Raw genomic sequence first — 25,858 nt, 5'->3', positions numbered from 1 at the left:
CAGGGTGGGGAGATCGAGCCCCGAATGGGGGCTCTGCACTCAGCAGGGAGTCTGCTTGAGCAGACTGTCCCTCTCCCTCCGCCCTTCCTCACCCATGCGTACACACTCTCTCCCTAAAATAAATAAATCGTTTAAAAAAAAAGATAAAATGAAATAGGTGAGTTCTATGGTGTGTGAATTATATTCCAATTAAGGCTGTCATTTTAAAAAACACAACTATAAAGGACACATTGTTGGGATGCCTAGGGAAATTTAAATACAGAATATATATTATAGTATTGTTATCAATGTTAAATGGAGTGTGACAACTGTATTACGGTTACAAAGGAAAATGTCCTTATTCTTAAAGGTACTGCCTACAGTTTTTATGGCTTAATTATCATAATTCCATAGCTTAATCTTAATTGATTCAGCAAAGAACAAATGTGCGTTTACAGACATTCATTACATGTCCCTGCACTTGTAAGGGAACAAGAAAACGCAAATCTATTGCTCAGTGAAGGTACACACAGTACACAGGTGTGTACTGTGCTCCTCTTATGATCCTTCTGTAGTCTGAAGTTTTTCAAAATAAAAACTTGGAGGAAATACCAGAGAAGAATAAAGTTTAGATCTGTACAGACAAGTAAGAGCCTGCCAGCCTGTGAGGATGCTGCTGGGTGTTTATTTTACCCTCAGCAAAAGGTCACAGACTACCACTTTATATATAATAAAATCCCACCTTTTCTCAGCATTCATAGAACATACGGATGTGAAGTCTACCAATGTGACAGCACAGGAAATTAATGTCTAAATGAACTGTGTGTTACAGGCACATTTCACTAAGGGGCGAATTGCTTTCTTAAAAGGAACCATATGGGGGGCGCCTGGGTGGCTCAGTGGGTTAAGCCGCTGCCTTCGGCTCAGGTCATGATCTCAGGGTCCTGGGATCGAGTCCCGAATCGGGCTCTCTGCTCGGCAGGGAGCCTGCTTCCCTTCCTCTCTCTCTGCCTGCCTCTCCGTCTACTTGTGATTTCTCTCTGTCAAATAAATAAATAAAATCTTTAAAAAAAAAAAAAAAAACCATATGGTAATCATTAATATGCCATTAGCCTATTACATGACTTTGAGGAACCATTCTGTAAAGATTATCTGGTGTCTAACTAAAAAGAAAGAAATGAGACTCGGGTTTAAGATGCCTCTGGTAGGGGCACCTGGATGGCTCAGTGGGTTAAGCCTCTGCCTTTGGCTCAGGTCATGATCTCAGGTCCTGGGATCCTGCCCCATATCGGGCTCTCTGCTCAGCAGGAAGCCTGCTTCCCCTGCTTCTCTGCCTGCCTCTCTGCCTACTTGTGATCTCTCTCTGTCAAATAAAGAAAAATCTTTAAAAGAAAAAAAAAAAAAAAAAGATGCCTCTGGTATCCTGAAAGTAGTCTGAAAGGTCATTCAAAAGGACTTCAAAATTGAGAATTTTTCATTCATGTATTTATTCCACAATCAAAATAAGTCATAATTTAAAGCCATAACATTTTGAAAAGGTAAAGGAGACTTTGTGTCACAGCTGCATTAATAAAACACACCGGTCTAAAGTACAACACTCAACAGGTGTCTTCTGTTCCCGAGGTGGAATAAATACAAACAATTACACATAAAATTTCACTAAAGATCTGAGGTGAGGCAAATAACCCTTGGAAACAAACTGTCCAATGAACAGAGTCAGGCTGCAAATAATTTTTAACATTTTACTGCAAGAAGGAAAAACCCCCAAGGTGTCTACTAGCATAAACCTCCGTTCCATACTCCTCGCCTTGGTTTCTCTCTTCCTTCCTCAATCACATCCAAATCCAGAAAGGCCTCTGTACCCCCATGCTCAAAAACACCACTCTGAGTCCCTAAGGACCTCGGCACAGACTGCTGTCGATGAGCCTGTGTGCAGCCTCCCTCTAGAACCTCCAGGGAAATCAGGAGCCCAAGGAGCAGCAGTATTTCTTTAAGCAATAGTTTTAACTGTCCAATGAGCTCTGACGGACCATTTCATAAACCAAAATACTGCCTTAATATCTTCCTATTTCTCTGGGAAAATGTTAAGTAAACCATTCAAGTAAAAAAAGAAAATGTTTACAGAGCAGTGAAAAATGAAAATTCAAAGGGTTTATGCCAAAAAGCAAACCAGTCCTCTGCAGCCTAAAGTCATTTGTTTCTGGGCTGCGAAGCCATGTAGAGCGCAATCAGGCAGTAGATGGTCCCCCCCAGCGTCAGCGCCATGGTGGTCCGGTAAAGCATTTGGTCAGGCAGGCCTCGTTTCAGGTGGATGGGCACACCATCGGATTTCTGGGAAGCAAGAATTATCAAGGACATGGTTAATAATAAAAAGATTTTACAGTTTAGGCTAATAAAGAACCAATGTCTCTACTTTAGAACTAATCCATCAACACACTGCAGTGGAAAAAGCCCTAACCCATTAGAATGCGGACAGAAAGAGCAGGATACGTTTTCTTATAAACGCAGCCACAGCCTGTAAGGCCAAAGCCATTCTCCAAAATGGAGCCTCAGGAACACACATGCAACAAATTCCATGTTTCAAAATAATTTACTGTATCTTGTGCTCGCTTCGGCAGCACATATAATAATTTACTGTATCTTGCTCAATTAGGAAAGCAGCATTGGTGGATTTCTTTTAAATGCAAAGGTAATCCACAGTCAAATAACCACAGGCACAAGAAATGTCCTACATTTAGTCTGACCTCTGTTCGTTAGCCAGTGATGTCTGAGCACACTGGGTCAATTAATACGCTCAAGACCATTTTGTATGCAGCTTCTTTCCAGTAAGCTGTTAAACCCTTGTTTAAAAATGCTGAATCCATTATTCTGCAGTCTCCAAACTCCCTCCCCCATAGTAACTCAAGACCCCAGTTGCCCAATCAAGTCTTACTTATTGGATTAAAAAGGGATTCAACTGACCAAAAGTCCCCAAACCGGTCCTGAATCTGCGTACATTTCTGAGGCTGCAACAGGAGGAGCCCAGTGCCGCCCCCACAGCACCTGAGATGCAGGGTCACTGACCTCTCAGTTATCTGTATGTAGATTATCGTTAATAACATTCTAAAATGCAATTTTGGCTTCTCTCTGTTGATCAGCAAACCCAAGAAAGCCTCCCCTACTTCTAATAGTGCAATGAATTTTAATATCAAGCAAGCAAAAAATAACTAGAAGAAAACTCATGGCCGAAATAAGAATTTATTCTCTAGTGTCCATTCTAGTGTCTTCTCTCACCTGGAAAAACTTCTGCAGCTCGGGAACTTTGTTTTTCCCAGCATAATCATATACAGGAAAATCAGAACTCAGTTTGGTTGGTGTGGCAAATATGATAGGTGGTGCTTCTGTGGAAACCAAAGGCCTTAATCCCTGTAGGAAAAAGGAAAATGTCAAGTTGAAAGCATGCCTGGGGCTTATGAACAACCTTTCAACAAGCAGGCTGTCTGGAATCCTGGAGGCAGTAATTCAACCACACAAGAAGGAAGGAAAGGCTCTCTGAGTCCGCATTACAAGGCCTTTAATTTTAAGATTTAAAGTCCTTAAACTTTCAACAAAATACCTTAGTTCACTTTCCCACAGCAAACCCCATCGAGAAGAATTCCCTGCCATTAAGATAGGGGTGGGGGAGAAGGGGAAGCAAACAACCACAAAAACCCAATCTGGGCTTCCAGAAATAACTATTATGTCTATCTTCCTATCAAATCAGTAAATCATTTTAAATCTTTATGAACTTTTGGTTAGATTTCCAAAGAGACCCAGCTGTCTCTTTTCTCCTCTGGGTGAGCTAATGTACTAACATGTTCTCTCTAACTCCAGAGCAGACAGCAGAATGTGTGCGGACACACAGTAAAAAAATCTCTCAATCTGGAGGAGCCTGTAATGGTAAGAGACCTGTCTTTCAGGACCAGAATACAAAACAATTAGAGTAACTGAACCTTTTGGCATTAATAAACCTGTAAGTTAAACTGACACAGTAAAAACAAAGGAAATTTAGTGTTCTCATCTGTGACATGTATCTAAAAGCACTGGGAGCTAGCCCTGAAAAGACGGCAGGAGACACTGTGTGCCTAAAGCAGCACACCTGCCGCGGGCACACAGCACACAGTCAGCAATATCCACTCAATGACACTGGGTGTCAACACAAGTCTGCCATTAGCAGCTCCCTGGGCCACACAGACAGGAACACAGGCTTAAAAATAACCTAAAGGGGGAGATAAATCAAGTACTGTCACAGGCCACAACAAGGATAACCCTTAAAAACATGAGAAGCTAGTCAGAAAGACCCCGATGAGCCCATTCATATGCAAGTCCAGAATAGGAAAATCTACACAGACAGAAAGTAGATCAGCATAGGGCTGGGAGGTGACCAACAGGGGGGTAATAACTGCAGGGTATAGGTTTCTTCTGGAAGTGACAAAAATGCTCTAAAATTAATGTGGTAATGGTTGCACAATATCCATCAATACACTACAAACTACTGAGTTATACCCTTTAAATGACTGTATGTATGGGATGTGAATTGTATCTTGATAAAGTTATTAAAACAAAAAAGAAGTACCTCGGGGGAACTCTGGTTTTCTATCTGATAGAGTAAAGCCACCGTGGCAGGCTTATAGATGGTTCTCCAAAATAACCTGAAGACTAAGAGAGGAGCTAAGAGTTACAAACGAATTGTTGGGCTGGCAGGAAGGGCTACCAAAGATGGCGAAAGTTCCCCCACAAGACCTGAGCTCGGACAGGAGAACAAAGGACCAAGCAGGAATCTGAGACCCCCCCGCCCCGGGCTCCTGTGGACCAATGGGATCCCGATGAGCAGGAGAGATATCCAAATAAGGAAACTTGCCAAAAGACCCCTGAGCTTTCCCCAAGACCCCTTAAAAGCCCCCTCCTCCCTGCCTTGGGCGCGACTTCCCCCACTCTGCTTTCCAGAGTTGCGGAACCTCGCCCGAGGGTGCCCACCTCCTCCCGGTGCAACTTTCTCGGCTCCCCTTCACCTGGGCCCTGAAACTTCACCGGAGAGAACCTTTAATAAACCTTGCCTTGCACCCACTTTGCCTGGTGTTGTGTTTATCTCGCCGGAAAAACCTTACACAAATAAAATTGCATCCTTTTATATTAAATTCTAAAAGATAGGACCTAAGAGTTACACACCAATAAAATTGCATCCTTTTATATTCTATCTAGAAAAAATAAAATTTAAAGTTAGGAAGCAGAGTTCAAGCTCAGCCTCTTTCATTTTACAGATGAGAGAGAAAATCCTTTGCTCAAATTAACAGAATTGTCAGACCCCTGGTCCTTAATCTCCTCAAAGACATAAAAACTTACTTATAACTGACAAGACCTAGTCTAAAAATCATATATTGAAAGCTTCAATGATACTCCCACCAGGCAAGCATTAAGATCAACGGGGAAACTAAAAGGCATTAAAGCAAACTTGTTCCGGTCCAAGAGAGCAGCACAGAAAGACCCTGAATTCACTTCCTCCAGGAATACACAAAATCTACACCTACACACAGAGAGTAATTCCGCCTTAAGAAGAACTAAAGGCTGACTGAACAGCTTCTGCATAGCAAAGGATAGAGGGACCACACAGAGAACGGTAGGAAACAGAGACACGGTAACAACAGGAACCGCACCTGATGCTAGAACTGCAGTGGGGAGGGACAGCACTGGGAGGCCCACACACAGATTCACACCCAGCGGGGGGGGGGGGGGGCAGGGCAAAAAAAATCCCCAATCAGTTTAAAAGGCAAATAGAGGGCGCCTGGGTAGTTCAATTGGCTTAAGCGACTGCCTTTGGCTCAGGTCATAATCCTGGAGTTCCAGGCTGGAGTCCCTGGTAGGGCTCCCTGCTCAGCCAGGAGTCAGCTTCTCCCTCTGACCCTCCTCCCTGTCGTGCTCTCTCACTCTTTCTCTCAAGTAAATAAAATCTTAAAAAAGTAAAATAAAATAAAAGGCAAACAGACTATAAGTGAAGAAAACCTCATATACTAATGCTAGAACAACTGCAAAATGGTGGGAGAACTGCTGGAACTCGGTCTCTGGTTAGAAGGTGCTAGCAAGCACCATTGTTTACGTTCCCCCTCTGCCTTGATAGTGCAGATGGGAGCCGGCTCGCTAGCAGGCCTGCGGCCCCCAGCCCCACCGGTGGGCCCCGCCCACACCAGCGGCAGCCGGCCCAAGGAATCCTCCACCACATGCACCTGCCTCAGCTCCAAACATCCCACCGAGGCTGCCCCAGCAAAACACAAATTAGAAGAAACGTTAAGGGGACTTTTAGCCAAAAAGAAAAGGCCGTAGCTAGAAGAAAATTACAAAACAAAAAAATTTCACTGGTAAGAGCAAACATATAATAAAGATAATAAATCAATCACTTATAAAACTAGTATGAAAGTTAAAAGATGAGTAAAATCAATTACCTATAAAATTTCTTGAGAGTCACAAAATAAAGATGTAAATATGACATCATATACATATACATACATGAGAGGATTTAATAGTGATTTTAGAATGTGTTTGAACTTAAGCAACCATAAGCTTAATATAGACTGCTATATCCTTAAGATGCTACATATGAAACTTGAGCTAACCAGAAACCAAAAACTTATAATAAATCCACAAGAAAATAGAAAGGAATCCTAGAAAAACACAAGGCATCAATTACAAGGGAAGAGAGGAGAAAAAAATGACAAAAACCACCAGAAAGCAATTAACAAAATATCACCTGTACATTATTACTTTAAATGTAAATCGTCTTTAAAAAAAAATGGGGCACTTGAGTGGCTCAGTGAGTTATGCGTTCAACTCTTGATCTCAGCTCAGGTCTTATCTTAGGGTCATGAGTTTGAGGCCCACACTGGGCCCCTGGCTAGGTGTGGACCCTATTTAATAAATTAATTAATTAAGTAAGTAAATGGTCAAAATGCTCCAGTCAAAAGACAAGGGTAATTCGGGGACACCTGGGTGGCTCAGTCATTGGGTGTCTGTCTGCCTTTGGCTCAGGTCATGATCCCAGGGTAATGGGATTGGTCCCACATCAGGCTCCTTGTTCAGTGGGTAGCCGGCTTCTCCCTCTGCCTGTGACTCCCCCGTCTGTGCACTCTTGTGCGCTCGCTCTGACAAATAAAAATTTTAAAAATCTTACAAAAAAAAAAAAAAAAAGGCAAGGGTGATTCAAAGAATAAAAAACAAGGGTCATCTATATGTTGCCTATTAAGAGGCTCTCTTCAGGTACAGACTGAAAGTGAAGGGATATAAAGAAAAATATTCCACACAAATGGAAGTATTAAGAAAGTTGGGATAGTAAAAACTTTTATTAGACAAATTGGTCTTTAAAACAAAGACTGTAACAAGAAACAAAGAAGGGCACTATATAAAGGGAATAATCCAACAAGAGGTTACAACAACTATAAATATCTATGCACCCAACACAGGAGCACCTAAATATACAAAGCAAATATTAACAGACACAAAGGGAGAAACTGACAGTAATACAATAATAGTGGGAGGCTTTAACACCCCACTTATATCAATGGATAGAGAATCCAGACATAAAATCAATAAGGTAATAGTGGCTTTAAATAACATCAGACCACATAGACCTAGATATGTACAGAACAGTCCATCCATGAGCAGCAGAATATATATACTTTTCAAGTGCATCTGGAACATTCTCCAGGACAGATTACATGTTAGGCCACAAAACAAGTCTCAATAAATTTAAGATGCAGCATCTTCTCCATTCACAGCACTATGAACCTAGAACTCAATTACAGCAAAACAAACAAACAAACAAAAAAAAAAACAAACCTGGAAAAGACCACAAACACATGGGAGGCTAAACAACATGCTCTTAAACAATCCACGGATCAAAGAAGAACTCGAAGAGGAAATTTTATTTTTTTTTTAAGATTTTATTTATTTATTTGACAGAGATCCCAAGTAGGCAGGAGAGGCAGGCAGAGAGAAAGAGAGAAAGGAGGAAGCAGGTTCCCCACTGAGCAGAGAGCCTCATGTGGGGCTCTATCCCAAGACCCTGGGATCATGACCTGAGCCAAAGGCAGAGGCTTTAACCACTGAGCCACCCAGGCGCCCCACAAAGAGGAAATTTTAAAGATACACGGAGAAATGAAAATGGAAACAATGGTTCAAAATCTTTGGGATACAGCAAAAGCAGTCCTAAAAGGAAGTTTAAAGTAACACAGGCCTACCTCAAGAAATAAGAACAATGTCAACAACCTTAACACAATCTCAACAACCCTAACTTTATACCCATAGGAACAAGAAAAAAAATGGAGAGCAAAGTTAGTAGAAAGAAGGAAATAACAAAGATTAACAAAATTGCTAAACCTTTAGCAGACTTATTAAGAAAAAAAGAGCTCAAACAAAATCGCAAATTAAAAACAAGTTGCAACTAACACCACAGAAATATAAAGGATTGTAAGAGACTACTATGAAAAGTATATGCCAACAGGTTGAACAACATAGAAGAAATGGATAAATTTCTAGAAACACGCAATCTTCAAAGACTGAATCAGGAAGAAATAGCGAATCTGAGCAGACCAATTACTAGTAGAAAAAGTGCATCTGTAATCAAAAAACTCCCAACAGGGGCGCCTGGGTGGCTCAACTGCGAAGCGTCTTCCTTCGGCATGGGCCATGATCCTGGAGTTCTGGGATAGAGAACCACACCAGGCTCCCTGATCAGCAAGAAGCCTGCTTCTCCCTCTCCCCGTTTGTGTTCCCTCTCTGTCTCTCTGTCAAATAAATAAATAAAATCTTTAAAAAAAAAAAAAAAAAAAAAACCTCCCAACAAATAAACATCCAGGTCTACATGACTTCATAGGTAGTACCTCCTATCAAACATTTAAAGAAGAGTTAATACCTGTTATTCTCAAAGGATTCAAAAAACTAGAAGAGGAAGAAATTCTTCCAAATTCATTCTACAAGACCAGCATTACCCTGATACTAAAACCAAATAAAAAAAGAAAATGACAGCTCGGTATCTCTGATGAACACAAATGCAAAAAATACTCAACAATTAGCAATACTCAATTTAGCAAACTGAATTCAACAATACATTAAAAAGATCAAAACACGATCAAGCGGGACTTATTCCAGGATGCAAGAATGGTTCAATATCCACAAATCAATCAACAGGATATACATTAACAAAATGAGGATAAAAATCACACGATCACCTCAACAAATGAAGAAAAAATATTTCACAAAATTCAACATCCATTTATGATAAAAAGTCTCAACAAAGTGGGTTTAGAAGGAACACACCTCAATATAATAAAGACCATATATGATAAATCCACCAGCTAACATCATACTCAATGGTGAAAAGTGAAAGCTTTTTATCTAAGATCAAAAGTAACAAAACAAGAATGTCCCTTCTCCCCACTCTTACTCAACACAGTAATGGAAGTCCTAGCCACAGCAATCAGACTAAGAAAAAAAAGAAATAAAGGGCATCCTCGATAATAAGTAAACTTTCAGTATTTCCAGCCGACATGATACTACATATAAAAAAACCCTAAAGGGGCACCTGGGTGGCTCGGTGGGTTAAGTCTCTGCCTTTAGCTCCAGTCATGATCTCAGGGTCCTGGGATCGAGCCCCGCATCGGGCTCTCTGCTCGGCAGGGAGCCTGCTTCTCCCTCTCTCTCTGCCTCTCTGCCTACTCATGATCTCTGTCTGTCAAATATATAAATAAAATCTTTAAAAAAAAAAAACCCTAAAGACTCCACCAAAAAATTATTAGAATACATGAATTCGGTAAAGTCGCAGGATACAAAATATACAAAAACCTGTTGCATTTCGATATACTAATAGTGAAGTAGGAAAAGGAGAAATTCAGAAAACAACTCCATTTACAACTACAAAAAAACGAAATACCTAAGGAATAAATTTAACCAAGGAGGTGAAAAACCTGTACTCTGAAAACTCTTAAGACAATAATGAAAGAAACCGAAGACACAAATAAATGGAAAGATACACCATGCTCATTAACTGGAAGAATTAATAGTTTGGTTTTTTTTAAGATTTTATTTATTTGGCAGACAGAGATCACAAGTAGGCAGAGAGACAGGTGGGGGGCGGAGCAGGCTCCCCACAGAGCAGAGAGCCCGATGCGGGGCTCCATCCCAGGACTCTAGGATAGTGACCTGAGCCGAAGGCAGAGGATTTAACCCGCTGAGCCACTCAGGCGCCCCAAGAATTAATACTGTTAAAACTTCACTACCCAAAGCAGCCTACAGATCCAATACAATCCCTATCAAATACCAACAGCATTTTTCACAAAATAAGAAAAAATAATCCTAAAATTTGTATGGAATCAAAGGTCCCAAAGAGCCAAAGCAATATTGAAAAAGAACAAGGCTGAGGGTATCATAATCCCAGATTTCAAGATATACCAAAAACTATAATAACTGAAACAGTACAGTACTAGCACAAAAACAGAGACCAATGGAACAGAGAGCCCAGAAATAAAACCATTATTTTTATGATCAATTAATCTACAACAAAGGAAACAAAAATAGACAATGGGGAAAAGACAATCTCCTCAATAAATGGTGCTGGTAGAACTGGACAACTACACGCAGAAGAATGAAACCGGAAGTGCTGGGTGGCTCAGTCGCTGAGCATCCAACTCTTGGTTTTGGCTCAGGTCAGGAACTTGCAGTCGTGGGATCCAGCCCCATATCAGGCTCTGCGTTCAGTGTGGAGTCTCCTCTAGATTCTCTCTCCTTCCCCTCCCACCCACCGCTTTCTCTCTAAATTACTTAATTAATTAAAATAAGACACAAAAATAAAATAAAAAAGAAATGAAACGAAACTCAGAGCACCTGGCTGGTTGAGTCAGCAGAGCGTGTAACTTTTGATCTCAGGGTTCTGAGTTCAAGCCCCATGTTGAGTACAGAGATTATTTTTTTAAAAAGTTTTTTTTAAAAAGGAGCTTTGGGGGCGCCTGAGTGGCTCAGTGGGTTAATCCTCTGCCTTCAGCTCAGGTTCTGATCCCAGGGTCCTGGGATGGAGACCCACATCGGGCTCTCTGCTCAGCAGGGAGCTCTCTGCTCAGCAGGGAGCCTGCTTCCCTTCCTCTCTACCTGCCTACTTTCGATCTTTCTCTCTCTGTGTCAAATAAATAAATAAATCGATAAATAAATAAATAAATAAATGAATAAATAAAACAAAAAGGAGCTTTGGGCTTTGGACTAGGAGGAGACAAAGGTGAACTGTCTCGTGTCATCCTGAATCAGGGTTCATCCAACACCAGCCACCTCCAACATACCACCTAAGTTTGACCCTAACAAGATCAAAGCTATACTGTATACTTAAGGAGCACCAGTGGGGACATTGGTGCCGCATCAGCCCCTGGCCCCTGGCCTCAAAGACTGGCCCCGTGGGTCTGTCTCCAAAAAAGGCTGGTGACATTGCCAATGCAACTGGTGACTGGAAGGGTCTGAGGATTACAGAGAAAGTAATCATTCAAATTAGGCCCAGAATGAAATAGTACCTTCTGCCTCTGCCCTGATTATCAAAGCCCTCAAGGAAAAGCTAAGAGACAGAAGCAGAAAAACATTAAGCACAGTGGAAATGAGACTTTTGATGAGATTGTCAACATTGCCTGACAGATGTGGCACCAATCTTTAGCCACAGAACCCTCTGGAACCATTAAAGAGATCGTGGGTACTGCCCAGTCTTTGGGCTGCAATGTTGATGGCCACCACCCTCATGACATCATAGATGACATTAATAGTGGTGCAGTGGAACACCCAGCTAGTTAAGAACTAAAAAGGAGGGCGCCTGGGTGGCTCAGTCAGTTGAGGGTTTGCCTTCAACTCGGGTCATGATCCCAGGGTCCTGGGATTGAGCCCCGCATCAGGCTATCTGCTTGGCAGGAACCCTTCTCTCTCCCCCACTACCCCTGCTTGTGTTCCTCTCTCTATGTGTCTCTGTCAAATGAATAAATAAAATCCTAAAAAAGAAAAAAAGAAATACAAAGGAAAATACTTCACTAAAGGATCATTTGAAAACAAAAAAAACCCCCAAACCCCACAAAAAATAAATTCCAAATGAATTAAAACCCAAATGTAAGACTTGAATTCATAAACTCCTAAAAACATACATAATCTCTTAGATATCAGTCTTAACAACATTTTTCTGAATCAGTCTCTTCAGCTAAGGAAAACGAAAGCAAAAATAAACAACTGGGACTATAGCAAACTAAAAAATCTTTTGCACAGGGGCGCCTGGGTGGCTCAGTGGGTTAAAGCCTCTGCCTTAGGCTCAGGTCATGATCCCAGGGTCCTGGGATAGAGCCCTGCATCAGGTTCTCTGCTTCGCAGGGAACCTGCTTCCCCCTCTCTCTCCCTGTCTCTCTGCCTACTTGTGATCTTTGTCTGTCAAATAACTAAATAAACTCTTAAAAAAAAAAAACCAATTAAAAAAAATCTTTTGCACAGTGAAGGAAACCAACAAAACAAAAAGGCAACCAACTGACTAGGAGAAGATTATGTGCAAATGATATATCTAATAATAGGTTAATATACAAAATATATAAAGAACTTATACAACTCTACCAAAAAAAAAATGTACAAAGGATTTGAACACTTATTTTCCAAAGCAGACTTACAGATGGCCAACAGACACAAGAAGAGATGTTCAACATCACTAAGTATCAGGGAAATGCAAATCAAAACCAAGGATAGTTAGTATCAAAAAGTGAAGAAATAGGGGCGCCTGGGTGGCTCAGTGGGTTAAGCTCAGGTCATGATCTCAGAGTCCTGGGATCGAGCCCCACATCGGCTCTCTGCTCAGCCGGGAGCCTGCTTCCTCCTCTCTCTCTGCCTGCCTCTCTGCCTGTTTGTGATCTCTGTCAAATAAATAAATAAGATCTTTAAAAAAAAAAAAAAAAAGTGAAGAAATAACAAGGGTATAGAGGATAGAGAGAAAAGGCAACTCTCGGGCGCCTGGGTGGCTCAGTGGGTTAAGCCGCTGCCTTCGGCTCAGGTCATGATCTCAGAGTCCTGGGATCGAGTCCCACATCGGGCTCCCTGCTCAGCAGAGAGCCTGCTTCCCTCTCTCTCTCTTTGCCTGCCTCTCCATCTACTTGTGATTTCTCTCTGTCAAATAAATAAATAAAGTCTTTAAAAAAAAAAAAAAAAAAAAAAGGCAACTCTCACCCATTGTTCATGGGAATATAAACTGGTGCAAGTTGTATGGAGGTTCCTCAAAAAATTTAAAAAATACAAATACCATACAAATCAGTAATTTGAAAAAACAAACACAAACAAACCAGTAATTCTGCTTCTGGGTATTTACCCAAAGAAAACAAAAATATTAATGCAAGAAGATGTGCACCCTTGTGTTTATTGCAGAATTATTTACATGGCCAAGATATGGAAGCAATATTAAGTGTACATTGATAGATGAATGGATAAAGAAGATGTGGTGTGTGTGTACACACAGACATACACATAATGGAGTAAAACTCAGCCACAAAAATAAGATATTGCCACTGGCAACAACTTGCATGGACCAAGAGGATATTATGCTAAGTGAAATAAGACAGAAAAAACAAATACCATTAATATCTCACTTACGTGTGGAATCTATAAAATAAAACAAAAAATATAAATAGGGCGCCTGGGTGACTCAGTGGGTTAAAGCCTCTGCTTTCGGCTCAGGTCATGATCCCAAGGTCCTAGGATCAAGTCCTGCATGGGGCTCTCTGCTCAGCGGGGAGCCTGCTTCCCCTTCCTCTCTCTGCTTGCTTATGATCGCTGTCTGTCAAATAAATAAAATCTTAAAAAAAAAAACCTAAAAGAAAAAAAAAAAAAAATAGACCCATAAATACAGAGAACTAGTGGCCCAGAGGGGAGAGGGTGAGAGGATAAGGGAAGGAGGTGAAGGAAATTAAAATATACAACTTCCAGTTGTAAAATAAGTAAGTCGGGAGGATAAAAAGTACACCATACAGAATATAGTCAATAATGCTGTAAGGTGACAGATGATTAAGTATACTTACAGTGGTGAGCATTTTGTAATGTATATAATTATAGAATCACTATGTTATACACCTGAAATATAATAAAATATTGTAAGTCAACTATATTTCAATTAACCTCCCCCCACAAAATAAACATCATTTCTATTTCTTTGACACAGTCCCATGAATGGGCATGAACCGTGGACTTTTCTGCACTGCATCCCCCCACTCAGCATATATGACTGAGCACTTACTCTATACTGAAAATGCACGATGACTAGGACAGACACAATCCCTGCCATTATGGTTATTAATGTTCTGAAATAAAAGCCACTAATTATGTACTCAGACTTTGTTATATGCCTGACATCCTGTCAAGTATTGGACAAACATCATCTCATTTAATCCTGCCAGCAACCCTACCAAGATGTTACTATACCCATTTTACAGAGGAGAAAACTAGATCAGAGAGGGCAACTTGACTAAGATAGCATTGCAAAAAGAATGGTGTCTAGTGTCGACAGTCAGGGCCCTCTAAAGTCGAGAGCCTTGGGTTTTTAAGTATTCTACTACCTGCCCCTACTACCCTTTCTCAACTGTTGCTTAAAGACAACAAGTGATTTAAAAAGAAAGCTTCGTGAGTAAGCTGCTAGTCTAAATTTAGTATATAATACACTCAGATTCAGAAGGAGTTAGAGATGGGACCGGGAGGCCCTAACTACCAAGATAAGAACATCAGAAAGTACTGCTCTTTGAACTGAAGAATTTAAAACACTCCTTTATTCTGTGAGCTTTGTATTTTCTCCTATAAGGATCATTTCCCTTTGAATGCAAAAATTTTTCTACTAAGCAGCTCTGAAAATGGTTTGAAGTCAAATTCTTGTTTTGACAGAACTAATGTGAGAGCATTTTTAGAAAGGATTATACCTAATCGTTCAGTGTTTGTTCACCTATCAAGTAACTGAAAACTACAGCAGTTTTTGAACAGTATCATACGAAGAAAGGAGTATCAACCATCCTCATGGTTTGAAATAACTCCACATTTCCATTTATAATACTGTAAAAGTTTAGAATATGGAATTGTAAAGTTACCAATAATCTAAGTATCTTATCCCATTAACTATTATAAATTGTATATTCTCCTCTAATCTTTTTTTCATATTTTAACATCTTTACAGTCAGGTATAAAATTCTACATTCTAGAGTCACCTGGGTAGCTCAGTCAGTTAAGCATCAGGCTCCCCGCTCAGTGGAGAGGCTGCTTCTCCCTATGCCTGTCACTCCCCTTGCTTATGCTGTCAAATAAATGGATAAAATCTTAAAAAAAAAAAAAAAGTCTACATTCTGCTTTCATTTATAATAAGCATTTCTTTTCAGGACCCTCCATAATCTTCATAAATAAACTTACTCTTCTCATTAACCCTGTAAATGAGGTATTATCATCCCATATTACAGATGATTTTTTTTTTTTAACTATTTGAGAGACAGAGAGAGAGAGAGAAAGCATGAGGGGGGACAGTCAGTGGGAGAAGCAGACTCCTCGCTGAGGGGGGAGACTGATGCAGGGTCTCAATCCTGGGACTCTGGGATCATGGCCCAGGGCAAAGTCAGACACTTAACCAACTGGGCCACCGAGGTGCCCCCCACTCAATTACAGACGATTAAAACAAAGCTGAAGGGCGCCTGGTTGGCTCAGTGGGTTAAAACCTCTGCCTTCAGCTCAGGTCATGATCCCAGGGTCCTGGGATCCAGCCCCGCATCGGGCTCTCTGGTTGGCAGGGAGCCTGCTTCCTCCTCTCTCTCTCTCTGCCTGCCTCTCTGCCTACTTGTAATCTCTGCCTGTCAAATAAATAAATAAAATCTTAAAAAAAAAAAAAAAAAAAGCTGAGATTCCATACAAAAGATGGATTCAAACCCACCCACTTTTATTATACCATACAATCAATAACTCAGCTGTCCTGGCCCCACAAGTAAAAGGAATGGATATTCACCAATCTGTCATTAAATTTCTTGAGAATTTTTTTTTTTTAAGATTTCTTTGGCAGAGAGAGAGTGCGCATGCGCACAAATACAAGCAGGGAAAGTGGAATAGGGAGAAGCAGGCTTCCCGCCGAACAGGGAGACAGATGCGGGGCTCGACCCCAGGATCCTAGGATCATGACCTGAGCCAAAGTCAGATGGTTAATGACTGAGTGCCCCCCACAGGAACCCCAATTTCCTAAGAATTTTAGAGCAGTCAGTGCTTCCAATATTTCAAGGCAGCTAGACAGGACTGACACTGGGGCTCCCAAGAGTGGGCTTGACCAGGAAGCTGTATTTACAGGAAGGTATCTAGAGCAAATCCCTTCTCCATGCCCCGTCCAGGGTTGCAGATGTCCCAATATAGAATTACGGGCCTCCCCCATCTCAATAACTGACAGTAGCATCCTTCCAGGTTCTCAGGCCCAAATCCTTGGAATCTTTTTTTTTTTTTTTTAAGATTTTATTTATTTGAGAGAGAGAGAGAGAGCGCACGTGCATGTGCACATGAATGGGGAGAGACAGGAAGAAAATCTCATTCACTGTATGGGAAACCCTATACGGCTCAATCTCACAACTCTGAGATTATGACCTAAGCCGAAATCAAGAGTCAGATGCTTAAAGACTGAGCCACCCATGTGCCCAGAATCATTTTTTTTTAAAGATTTATTTATTTATTTGAGAGAGAGAGATCACAAGCAGGTAGAGAGAGAGAGAAGGAAGCAGGCTCCCGGCTGAGCAGAGAGCCCTATGCGGGGCTCGATCCCAGGACCCTGGGATCATGACCTGAGCCAAAGGCAGCGGCTTAACCCACGGAGCCACCCAGGCGCCCCTAGAATCATTTTTAATACAGCTTACACACCGCAAATCCTTTTGGCTCTACCTTCAAAGCACACTCAGCATCTGAGCACTTCTCACCCATCTCCACCAATCCACACTCTGGTCCAAATCCCTGGATTTTTACAAGAGCCTCCCAACTGCTCACCCTCCATTTCCACACCTACTATCATGCAGCAACCGGTGACTACAGATGTCACTACTGAGCGCAAACCTCTCCAAAAGCCTCCTATCTCACTGAGCAAAACCCAAAGTTCTTACAGGGACTTCCAGGACCATGAGATGCACCCCTCAAACCCCCCCACCCTACCACTTACATCATCCCCTTTCTCTACCCCAGTCCCCTAGACGAGTCCCTTAAACCTCCCAGGCACCAGGCACTGTTCCCTCTACCCAGAATGCTCTTCTCTGGGTATCCACATGGCTGCACCCTCACCTCCTTCAGGTCTTTGCCCCTGTGTCACCTTCTCAGCAAGACATTCCCAAGACATCCTTTCAAACTGCATGTCCTCCCCCTTACCCTCCTAACAACCTATCACCCATTCCTGGTCTTTTTTTTTTTCTCCACAGCACTTATAAGCACCTAACATACTGAATTTTACTTTGTTTACTGTGTCTCCCCCTACTGCAATGGAAGCCTCACGAAGGCAGGATTTTGGCATGTTTTGTTCACTGCTCTTACTTCCCAAGACTTAAAAAAGCGAAGAGCACATTTAAATATCTGTTGAACGTATAAATAAACTATAGCTTCACCACAATGTAGACTTAAATATTTCAGAACTAAAGTCATGTAAATCAAATCAGCAGTTGATGGCAGAGCCTCCCACACCTCCCACAAATGAGAAAACCAGCGAATGCTGTTCTTAAAATAGTGGACTGGAGACCAAGTGGAAATCACAGGTTTTGCTTTTTAATATCAAATCTCCGAGCTATTTACACAATCACTACCTCTACAATTAAGAGCCATTCAATAGCAACAACATTTAGCAGTTGAATTCTTCCCAGTATAATTTAGTTGCTCCAAAAAAATTTTTTTAAGATTTTATTTTTAAGGGGCACCTGGAGGGTTCAGATGGTAGTGTCTGCCTTCGGCTCTGGTCATGATTCTGGGGTCCTGGGATCAAGCCCATATTCCGCTCCCCACTCAGTGGGGAGTCTGCTTCTCCTTCTGTCCCTTTCCCCCCACTTGTGTTCTCTATGAAATAAATAAAATTTAAAAAAAAAAAAGATTTTATTTTTAAGTAACCTCTACACCCAATGCAGGGCTCAAATTCAGAACCCTAAGATCAAAGAGTCGCACGCTTCACCAAATGAGCCAGCCAGGTGCCCCTAGTTGCTCCAAATTTTTTAGAGACAAAAGTCAACTTGATTTCTTTCCCTTCAAAGTTGACTGGCCCAAGTTTCCCTCTTCTTCTACCTTTTAGATTTGAGAAGGAGAAGAGTGGAGAAATAAGAGAAACACAATTTTTAAAAAAATTTTAAATGATAGAATTTTTCAGTGCACTGATCTGAATTCACTCTGATTTAGGACTAGAAACAAGTTTCAGTCTGCAGCAACTCAAGTTCGTTCTTTCTACCTGCCAGCAAGGTATCACCACCTCCATGTTTCCAGGACACATCACACTCCGCAGGTCCAAAATTCACCCAGTTTCTCACAAACCTATCCAGGAGTTCCCTGTTTATCATAAGGAAAGCACCACCATCCTCTCATTACCCAGTCATCCTGGAGTCCTCCTTTCTCATCCCCCACAATCTCCCTCACTGGTCACTAAATCCTTATTCCCCGGACTCCTTTCCCACTTGGAAGACCCTACTGTATGGGCTTAACTACTGTATGGGTTTAACAGACATCCCTGGTAGCGGTTTCTCCCAGTCATATTATCTTTCCAAGCATAGCTCTGTCATGATACTTGCTCCTCCATCATACACCTTCCACGAAACTGAAGGTGAGAAGTATGCTCTTGTTTTGAAAGACCCCTTCCCTGGAAAGCCCCCTCCCTTAGTAGACAAATAGAATAACTAAAACCGCTTGTTTGCTTTTCTGTAAACCGCTGGCCTTTAGATATAAGACTAGGTTATTAATTGTGTGATTAATTGCTTATTAATTGCTCTTTTGCCTTTCTGTAACCGCTTGGCTTATAGAAATAATAGAGACGCCATGATGGCATTCCTCCCTTCCCCCTTCTTATTCCCCTCTCCCGCCTCTCCCTTCGCTCGGGCCCTCATAACCAATCAGCTTGCTCCCCCTTCCCGCCTCTCTCTGCGCTTGCGCGCGGGTCCCCAGAGCCAATCAGCAGACTCCAGGTATGCCTTTTTCAAAAGTTCAAACTATCCACCAATCAGTTGCGCCCCACCCAAAACTTGTTTGTACCTTCCTATAAAAGACTCTGCTTCACTCCCGGTCGGTGTGCTCGGTTAGCTGGAGCTGCCGACCACCCGCCGGTACCTGCGTAACAATAAAGAACCTCTTGCTGATTGCATCCAGTGGCAGTGTTGGATTCTTGGGTAAGGGGATCCGCGGGTCTTTCAGTTTCAACCTCTGGACAAGACTCTACCACAACTTTCTCCATCAAGATGCTTTGTAAATTCCTGTTTCTGACTAAAGTAAGCCCTATCATCCTAGACCCTTCGTGATCTATCTCCACCTACCACAGCTAAACTTACTATTCAATGATTCCCCTGCAGCCCCCTCCCCTCCTTCATTCTCAGTTTCCTTTACCTAGAAGGTCATCTTGCCCTCTTAACTAGAATTGTTGAGTCATAAGGTAGAAATGTTTCCCTTTTGGGCGCCTGGGTGGCTCAGTGGATTAAGCCGCTGCCTTCGGCTCAGGTCATGATCTCAGGGTCCTGGGATCCAGTCCCGCATCGGGCTCTCTGCTCGGCAGGGAGCCTGCTTCCCTTCCTCTCTCTCTACCTGCCTCTCCGTCTACTTGTGATTTCTGTCAAATAAATAAATAAAATCTTAAAAAAATAAAAAATGAAATGTTTCCCTTTTTAAGAAACTGCCAGACTATTTCTAAAGTGGCTGCACCATTTTACATTCCTACCAGCAATATACTAGGGTCCCAGTGTCTCCACATTCTAACACCTGTTGTGATTTTAGCTGGTGTGAAGTGATATCTCACTGTTGTTTTGATTTGCATTTCCCTCACAAGGGATGTTGAGCCTCTTTTCATGTGTTTATTAGCCTCAATTTACTTTGACATAGGACACAAAAAGATAAGGAAAATGCTTTTCAATCAACCACTAGAAAATACAATTACTTGCCATCAAGTTGATTTATAAATACCTACCTGTATCATTGTTCGGAAACTAGTTTTTCCATATCAGGTTATTTAATGCATATTAGGTTATTTACTTTATAACACTGGAAGTTGTAAACATCTACATTTTACAGGGTGCTAATGTTTCCAAGAAAGGAAAAACTGAAGTACTCCTAACTGCCAAAGCCAAAACACCTGGTTTGGGGGGGATGCCTGACACAAGCACTCCGAAATCTACATATAAAACCTACACATCACTTCTTTCAACGCAGAATTAGAAATCTTAAGTAACTAAGAAGATTCTCAAGAGAAATACAATCTTAAGTAACTAAGAAGATTCTCAAGAAAAATACTATTTAAGAGGCACAAGAAATCTGAATGCCCTACCTGTACCAGGATAATCTCTGCTCTGGGAGCCAATTTAATTTCAATATATGTTAGTTTCAGTCAAAAATTTTACTTCCTTGCTAATCGCAAAACCTAGATTTTGCTAAAATTCTATTCAAAAAACATCTACAGGCCGCCTGGATGGCTTAGTCAGTTAAGTGTCTGCCTTCGGCTCAGGTAGGGGATCAAGTTTGGATTGAGCTCCTTGCTCAGCAGGGAGGCTGTTTCTCCCTATGCTTGCCTCTCTTCCTGCTTGTGCTCTCTGACAAATATGTAAAAAATAAAAGAACATCTACAACCACAAACAAATCAGTTGTGATATAGTCACACAATGAAATCCTACACAGCAATAAAAGGAGCTACTAATACACGTAACATGAATGAACCTCAAAAATACTGATGGGGGGAAAAAGGCCCTACACAAAAGAGTACTGTGTGGTTCCATTACGTGAAATTCAAAAACAGTTTATTTATAAGAGTCACAAGAGGGGGACGTCTGGGTGGCTCAGTTGGTTGGACGACTGCTTTCGGCTCAGGTCATGATCCCGGAGTCCCGGGATCGAGTCCCGCATCGGGCTCCCAACTCCACGGGGAGTCCTGCTTCTCCCTCTGACCTTCTCCTCGCTCATGCTCTCTCTCAAATAAATAAATAAATAAATAAATAAAAAAGAGTCACAAGAGGAAGGTGGACAGGGATAGAGAAGGGAACTTCCTAGGGATGATGGAATGTCCTATATGTTAAGAGGGGTATGGGTTACTGTGTATGCATTGGTCAAAACTCATTAAACTGAAACATTTATAATCAGTGCACTGAAAAATACGCTTCTTCTCCAGAAATAAGTATGACAGAAATAGCTATTCCCCTGTAATCTGCAAAAGAAATAAATCACTGTTGACAACTTCTTCTTTAAGCTCATTACCAACTTGGCTTCAGTGACACCACACTGGTTTCCCTTCTAATCCTGGTTTGTTCTTTTTTTTTTTTTAAAGATTTTATTTATTTATTTGACAAACAGAGATCACAAGTAGGCAGAGAGGCAGGCAGAGAGAGAGAGAGAGAGAGAGAGAGAGGAGGAAGCAGGCTCCCTGCAGAGCAGAGAGCCCAATGTGGGGCTTGATCCCAGGACCCTGGGATCATGACCTGTGCTGAAGGCAGAGGCTTTAACCCACTGAGCCACACAGGCGCCCCCTGGTTTGTTCTTTTGATAAATGTTCCTCCTCTACCCTCCCCTTCATGTTTTTGTAGTCTAATCACATTCCCACCTTTCTTCCCTATATGCTCCCTGGGTGATCTCCCCACCACAGCTTCTACTACCAACTATAGCCTGAAGACACCCAAACCTATTAAATTCCATACTCCTAAATCCAACTACCTGGCATGACATCATCACAAGTTCAACATTCATAAACCTGGACCCTGCCTCCCGAATCCCCAAAACCTGCCCTATCTTAATTCTTTTTAGAGATTTATTTATATGACACACAGAGAGAAAGAGCACAAGCAAGGGGAGCAGCAGGCAGAGGGGAAGGGAGAAGCCGTCACCCTACTGAGCAGAGAGCAGGGCTGGATGACTGGATCCCCGGGTCCTGAGATCTTGACCTGAGCTGAAGCCAGACATTCAAATGACTGAGCCACCCAGACACGCTTATTCTAGTTAATATTAACAGCACATCTAATCTTAGACTAAAATCGCTTTTGAAAAAGATTTTATTTGAGGAAGACAGAGAGCAAGAGCATGAGCGGAAAGGGTGGGGTGGAGAGAGGGAGAAGACTCCTCACTGAGCAGGGAACCCGATTCCGGACTCGATCCCAGGACCCCCCCGAGATCACGACCTGAGCTGAAGTCAGACACGTAACCAACTGAGCCACTAAGGCGACCCTGAAATCTCTTTAAACATCATCCCCGCTTGGGCAAGTTACTGTGTCCCCCGGAAGGGAGGAGGTAACAACAGAGCATCCCACCTGGGATCTTTACTATTCGATTCCAGCTTGAATATTTCACCAACTGCGTATTTCACCAACCGTCCCCACACTTCTGAGGACAGGAACGAACACGATGGTATCTCGCACTCAACTTCTGAAGAATTAGCTACCTATCACCTGCCAGTACCAAACACCTGCCAAAGACTACTAATGACGTGACAAGACACTTCATTTAACCTGTACTAAAGCTGCCCTAGATGAAACTAAGCTCACAAAAAATTAAGTAACCTGATAAAGGTCATAAAAATAAAATGGTAAAGCCAGGATGTTAGCTCTTACTAAGAGTCTACAACTGAGTCCGAAATTCCCAACCAACAAAATGAGTGAAATCAGATTACTTTTTAGACTCAAATAGCTGCAGTCAACGATTTCTAGCTGAGAAGCGTTTAAGGTCGTTGCACGTAATTGCCCAGATTCAAATGAACATGTGAAAGATCCCATTAAGTCCCCCAATTCTGATCATATAGCCTCTCCGGCCCCTATGACTTCCCTCGGTGCTGTCATCCCAGCTCTCCAACCTCGTGCTTTGATGCGGCTTTTTGGGCTAAGAAGTGGGGATAACAGTAGAGCACTGCGGAGACCAAAAGCGGCACCTCCTTAAATAGGACAAAGCCGAACTTCAGACTCTTGCCAGGTCACACTCTGGGCCACGCCGACCCCACAAGTCACCCCACGACCCAGAAGCAACGACCTCGGAGGTCACCTTGACCCCAGCTAAGTGCCAAGCCCAACTTCCGCGCCGGACCAGCCCGGCTGGGGAAGCAGCTACAGAATGAGCGGCTCTACGGCCGCTGCAAGCAGACATGGAGAGGGGCCGGGACGTGCGGGGCGAGCCAAACCGAGCCGCAGGCAAAAACCCCAGCCGCCTCTGGCCTCACGACTTCCTAGCGCAGAGGCTCGGGCGGTCGCTCCTGTCCGAGACATCCCGGCGCTACCGGTACCTGCGGGCTATAGGCGTCGGAAGCCCATGTTCCGGTCAACTTCTGCGTGAAGCCACTAAACTTGTAATACATGACGCCCGGTGTCCGGCTTCCCGCAGCCGCTGCCTGCGCGACTGCCCCAGAGAAGGACCCTGTCTTCCCTGCCGTCGCCTGAAGTCTCAGCCCAAGGACCCTGCGCCAGGAGACGGGCTGCCCAGAGAGCGCCTAATTTATAACATGCCCTCTTCAGCCATATCAGGGAGCAAGAAGCCGGAGTGGCAGGACCAAGGAGGCAAAAAAACAGCTCTAGGAGAGCTCAGAAAGCCACTGTAGCGGGGTCTGTAGAAAGCACGAAGTTCCCGCCCCCGCCTCGCACACATTTTTTGATTCGGGCAATGCCGAGACGCCGCAAGAAATGCGCAAGCTCCCTGCGAATCCGGCCAGAGGCGAAAGGACTTGTCAGGACCTGGTGGGGCGCTCTGGGGCGGGGCCTGGGGCGGGGCCTGGGGCGGAGGTCTGGGGAGGGGCGTGGAGAGCTAGAGTTGAGGGGTCACGCAGATGGGCCTTGGGTGGAAGGCTTCTCTTCATTGAGCAAACTTGCGCAGAGTCTGGTTTCTTTCCTCCCCTCCGTAGGTCGCCTGGTGAAGCGCCTCGCTCTCACTCAGTCGGAGTATGGACCCATTGGCCAGGCTTCTCCATCAACCTGGGAATGGGGGAGCAAATAAGATGTGGAATCTTCTGCTGAGAGCTTTTAGTACAGAGGGTTGTTAGCGGTTTCACCTCAGGAATATAAAGATAACTTATTGGGTTTTGTGCTCGCTCGCTCTCGCGCTCTCTCTCTCTCGCAAATAAATAAAATCTTTTAAAAATTATAAATATCACATGAACGAATAATTCCATTAGTATTACCCAAAGAAAACAAAAATACTATTTCATAAAGATATGTGTGCACCCCTGTTTATTGCAGACTTATTTACAATATGCAAGATATGGAAGCAACCTAAGTGTCCATCAATAGACAAATAAGGAAGATGGTGGTGTGTATGTGTGTGTGTAGATAAACAGATATAATGGAATATTATAGAACCATAAAAAAGAATGAGATCTTGTATTTGTGACCTCATGTACGGACCCAGAAGGTATTATGCTAAGTGAAATAAATCAGACTGAGAGAGACAAATACCACATGATTTCATTCATAAGTGGTATCTAAAAAAAATTGAGGGTTCCTGTGTGGCTCAGTTGGTTAAGCATCTGCCTTCAGCTCGGGTCATGATCTCAGGGTCCTGGGATCAAGCCCCACATCTGGCTCCCTTCTCAGCAGGGAGTCTGCTTCTCCCTCTGCCTGCCTGCTCCCCCTGCTCATGCCTTTCTCTCTCTCTTTTTTCTCTCTCTCAAACAAATGAGTAAAATCTTTTTAAAAATTAAATAAATAAAATTTTAAAAATTGAATAAGCAAACACAAAGCAGAACCAGACCTATAAAGACAGAGAACAAACTGGTGGTTGCCAGAGAGAAGAGGTGGGGGGTGGGGGGTGGGCTAAATAGGTAAAGAGGAGTGAAAGTTGCAGTTACAGTAATGCATTCCAGTTACAGAATGCGTAAGTTACAGGAATAAAAGGCACAGCATAAGGAATATAGCAATGATATTACAATAGTGATCTTTTGGAACAGACAGTAGCTACACTTGCAGTAAACATAGCATAATACACTAACTTCTTCACTTGTGATGTTGTGCACCTGAAACTAATATAATATTGTGTGTCAACTATACTCAAATAAAAATAATAATAATGAAGGTATTTTTTAAGTACCTTTTTTTTTTTAGTACAGTACCTCTATTATGTGCAAGGTACTGTATGAAAGAAGTCAACCAGTTTCCTATCTCCAGGGATGAAGCACAGCTTTTCTTAGTTTTATCATCAAACTAGAGGTTTTCACAAGCATATTATGATGAATTTATGAAAGCAGGTGGAAAACCAATAGATGATACTAACTTTTACATAGTATTTCCCACAAATAAACTCATTTAATCTTTACAACAAGTCTATGGGGCAAGTGCTATTACTATCTTCATCTTTATTATCTTTATCTTCATTACCTTCATCAAAGGCCCAGAAAAGTCCCTTGCCCAGGTCAGCTCCTAGCAGCAGAGCTAGTCATTTGGCTCAAAATCTGTACTCTTAAGCACTACATTATAGAGAAATAGACATAAATTCATTCTGAAGAGGCTGAAGGCTGAGTGTTCCATATCTAGGGTCCACACCAGCATCCTGACTTTGCCAGGTGTAAGCCCAAGAGCCCCAAGTGTTCAGCATTGCCACTACTCGGAGGAGCAAAGGTTTCAGGCATATTCATATGATCAGCCCAGCCAAAGTCGCTGCTTTTACAAAGCAACATTGCCCTATAATAGAAAAAAAGATACAATATGGATTT

General features: G+C 42.4%; 1 protein-coding gene across 2 annotated transcripts; it reads right to left on the bottom strand.

Annotated features, from left to right (window-relative positions):
• Positions 1–1,449: 1,449 nt before the first annotated feature.
• LOC131840480 (cytochrome c oxidase subunit 7A-related protein, mitochondrial) lies at positions 1,450–23,608 on the bottom strand. Of its 2 annotated transcripts, XM_059188468.1 has the most exons (4): positions 23,444–23,589; positions 14,052–14,103; positions 3,253–3,384; positions 1,450–2,310 (listed from the first exon to the last, which is right to left on the bottom strand). In XM_059188468.1, exons 2-4 carry the CDS (start codon positions 14,061–14,063, stop codon positions 2,170–2,172), a joined length of 285 nt encoding a protein of 94 aa, XP_059044451.1. In that variant the 5' UTR covers positions 14,064–14,103; positions 23,444–23,589; the 3' UTR covers positions 1,450–2,169. The 2 variants fall into 2 exon arrangements, with proteins under 2 accessions (XP_059044451.1, XP_059044450.1); XM_059188467.1 differs by lacking the exon at positions 14,052–14,103 and having other exon boundaries at positions 23,444–23,608.
• Between the last annotated feature and the right edge of the window lie 2,250 nt (positions 23,609–25,858).

The sequence above is a fragment of the Mustela lutreola genome, chromosome 9 (assembly GCF_030435805.1).
Source record: "Mustela lutreola isolate mMusLut2 chromosome 9, mMusLut2.pri, whole genome shotgun sequence".
Lineage (NCBI taxonomy): Eukaryota > Metazoa > Chordata > Mammalia > Carnivora > Mustelidae > Mustela > Mustela lutreola.
Note: the sequence above shows the minus strand (reverse complement) of the source record. Positions and strands in the feature narration are given on the sequence as shown.

Coding starts and splice junctions, on each gene's coding strand:
- LOC131840480 (XM_059188467.1), bottom strand. CDS start 23,515: ATGTATTACAAGTTTAGTGGCTTCACGCAGAAGTTGACCGGAACATGG. Junction 3,385..23,443: donor CCGACGCCTATAGCCCGCAG/GTACCGGTAGCG, acceptor TTTTTCCTACAG/GGATTAAGGCCTTTGGTTTC. Junction 2,311..3,252: donor AGCTGCAGAAGTTTTTCCAG/GTGAGAGAAGAC, acceptor CTTGCTTCCCAG/AAATCCGATGGTGTGCCCAT.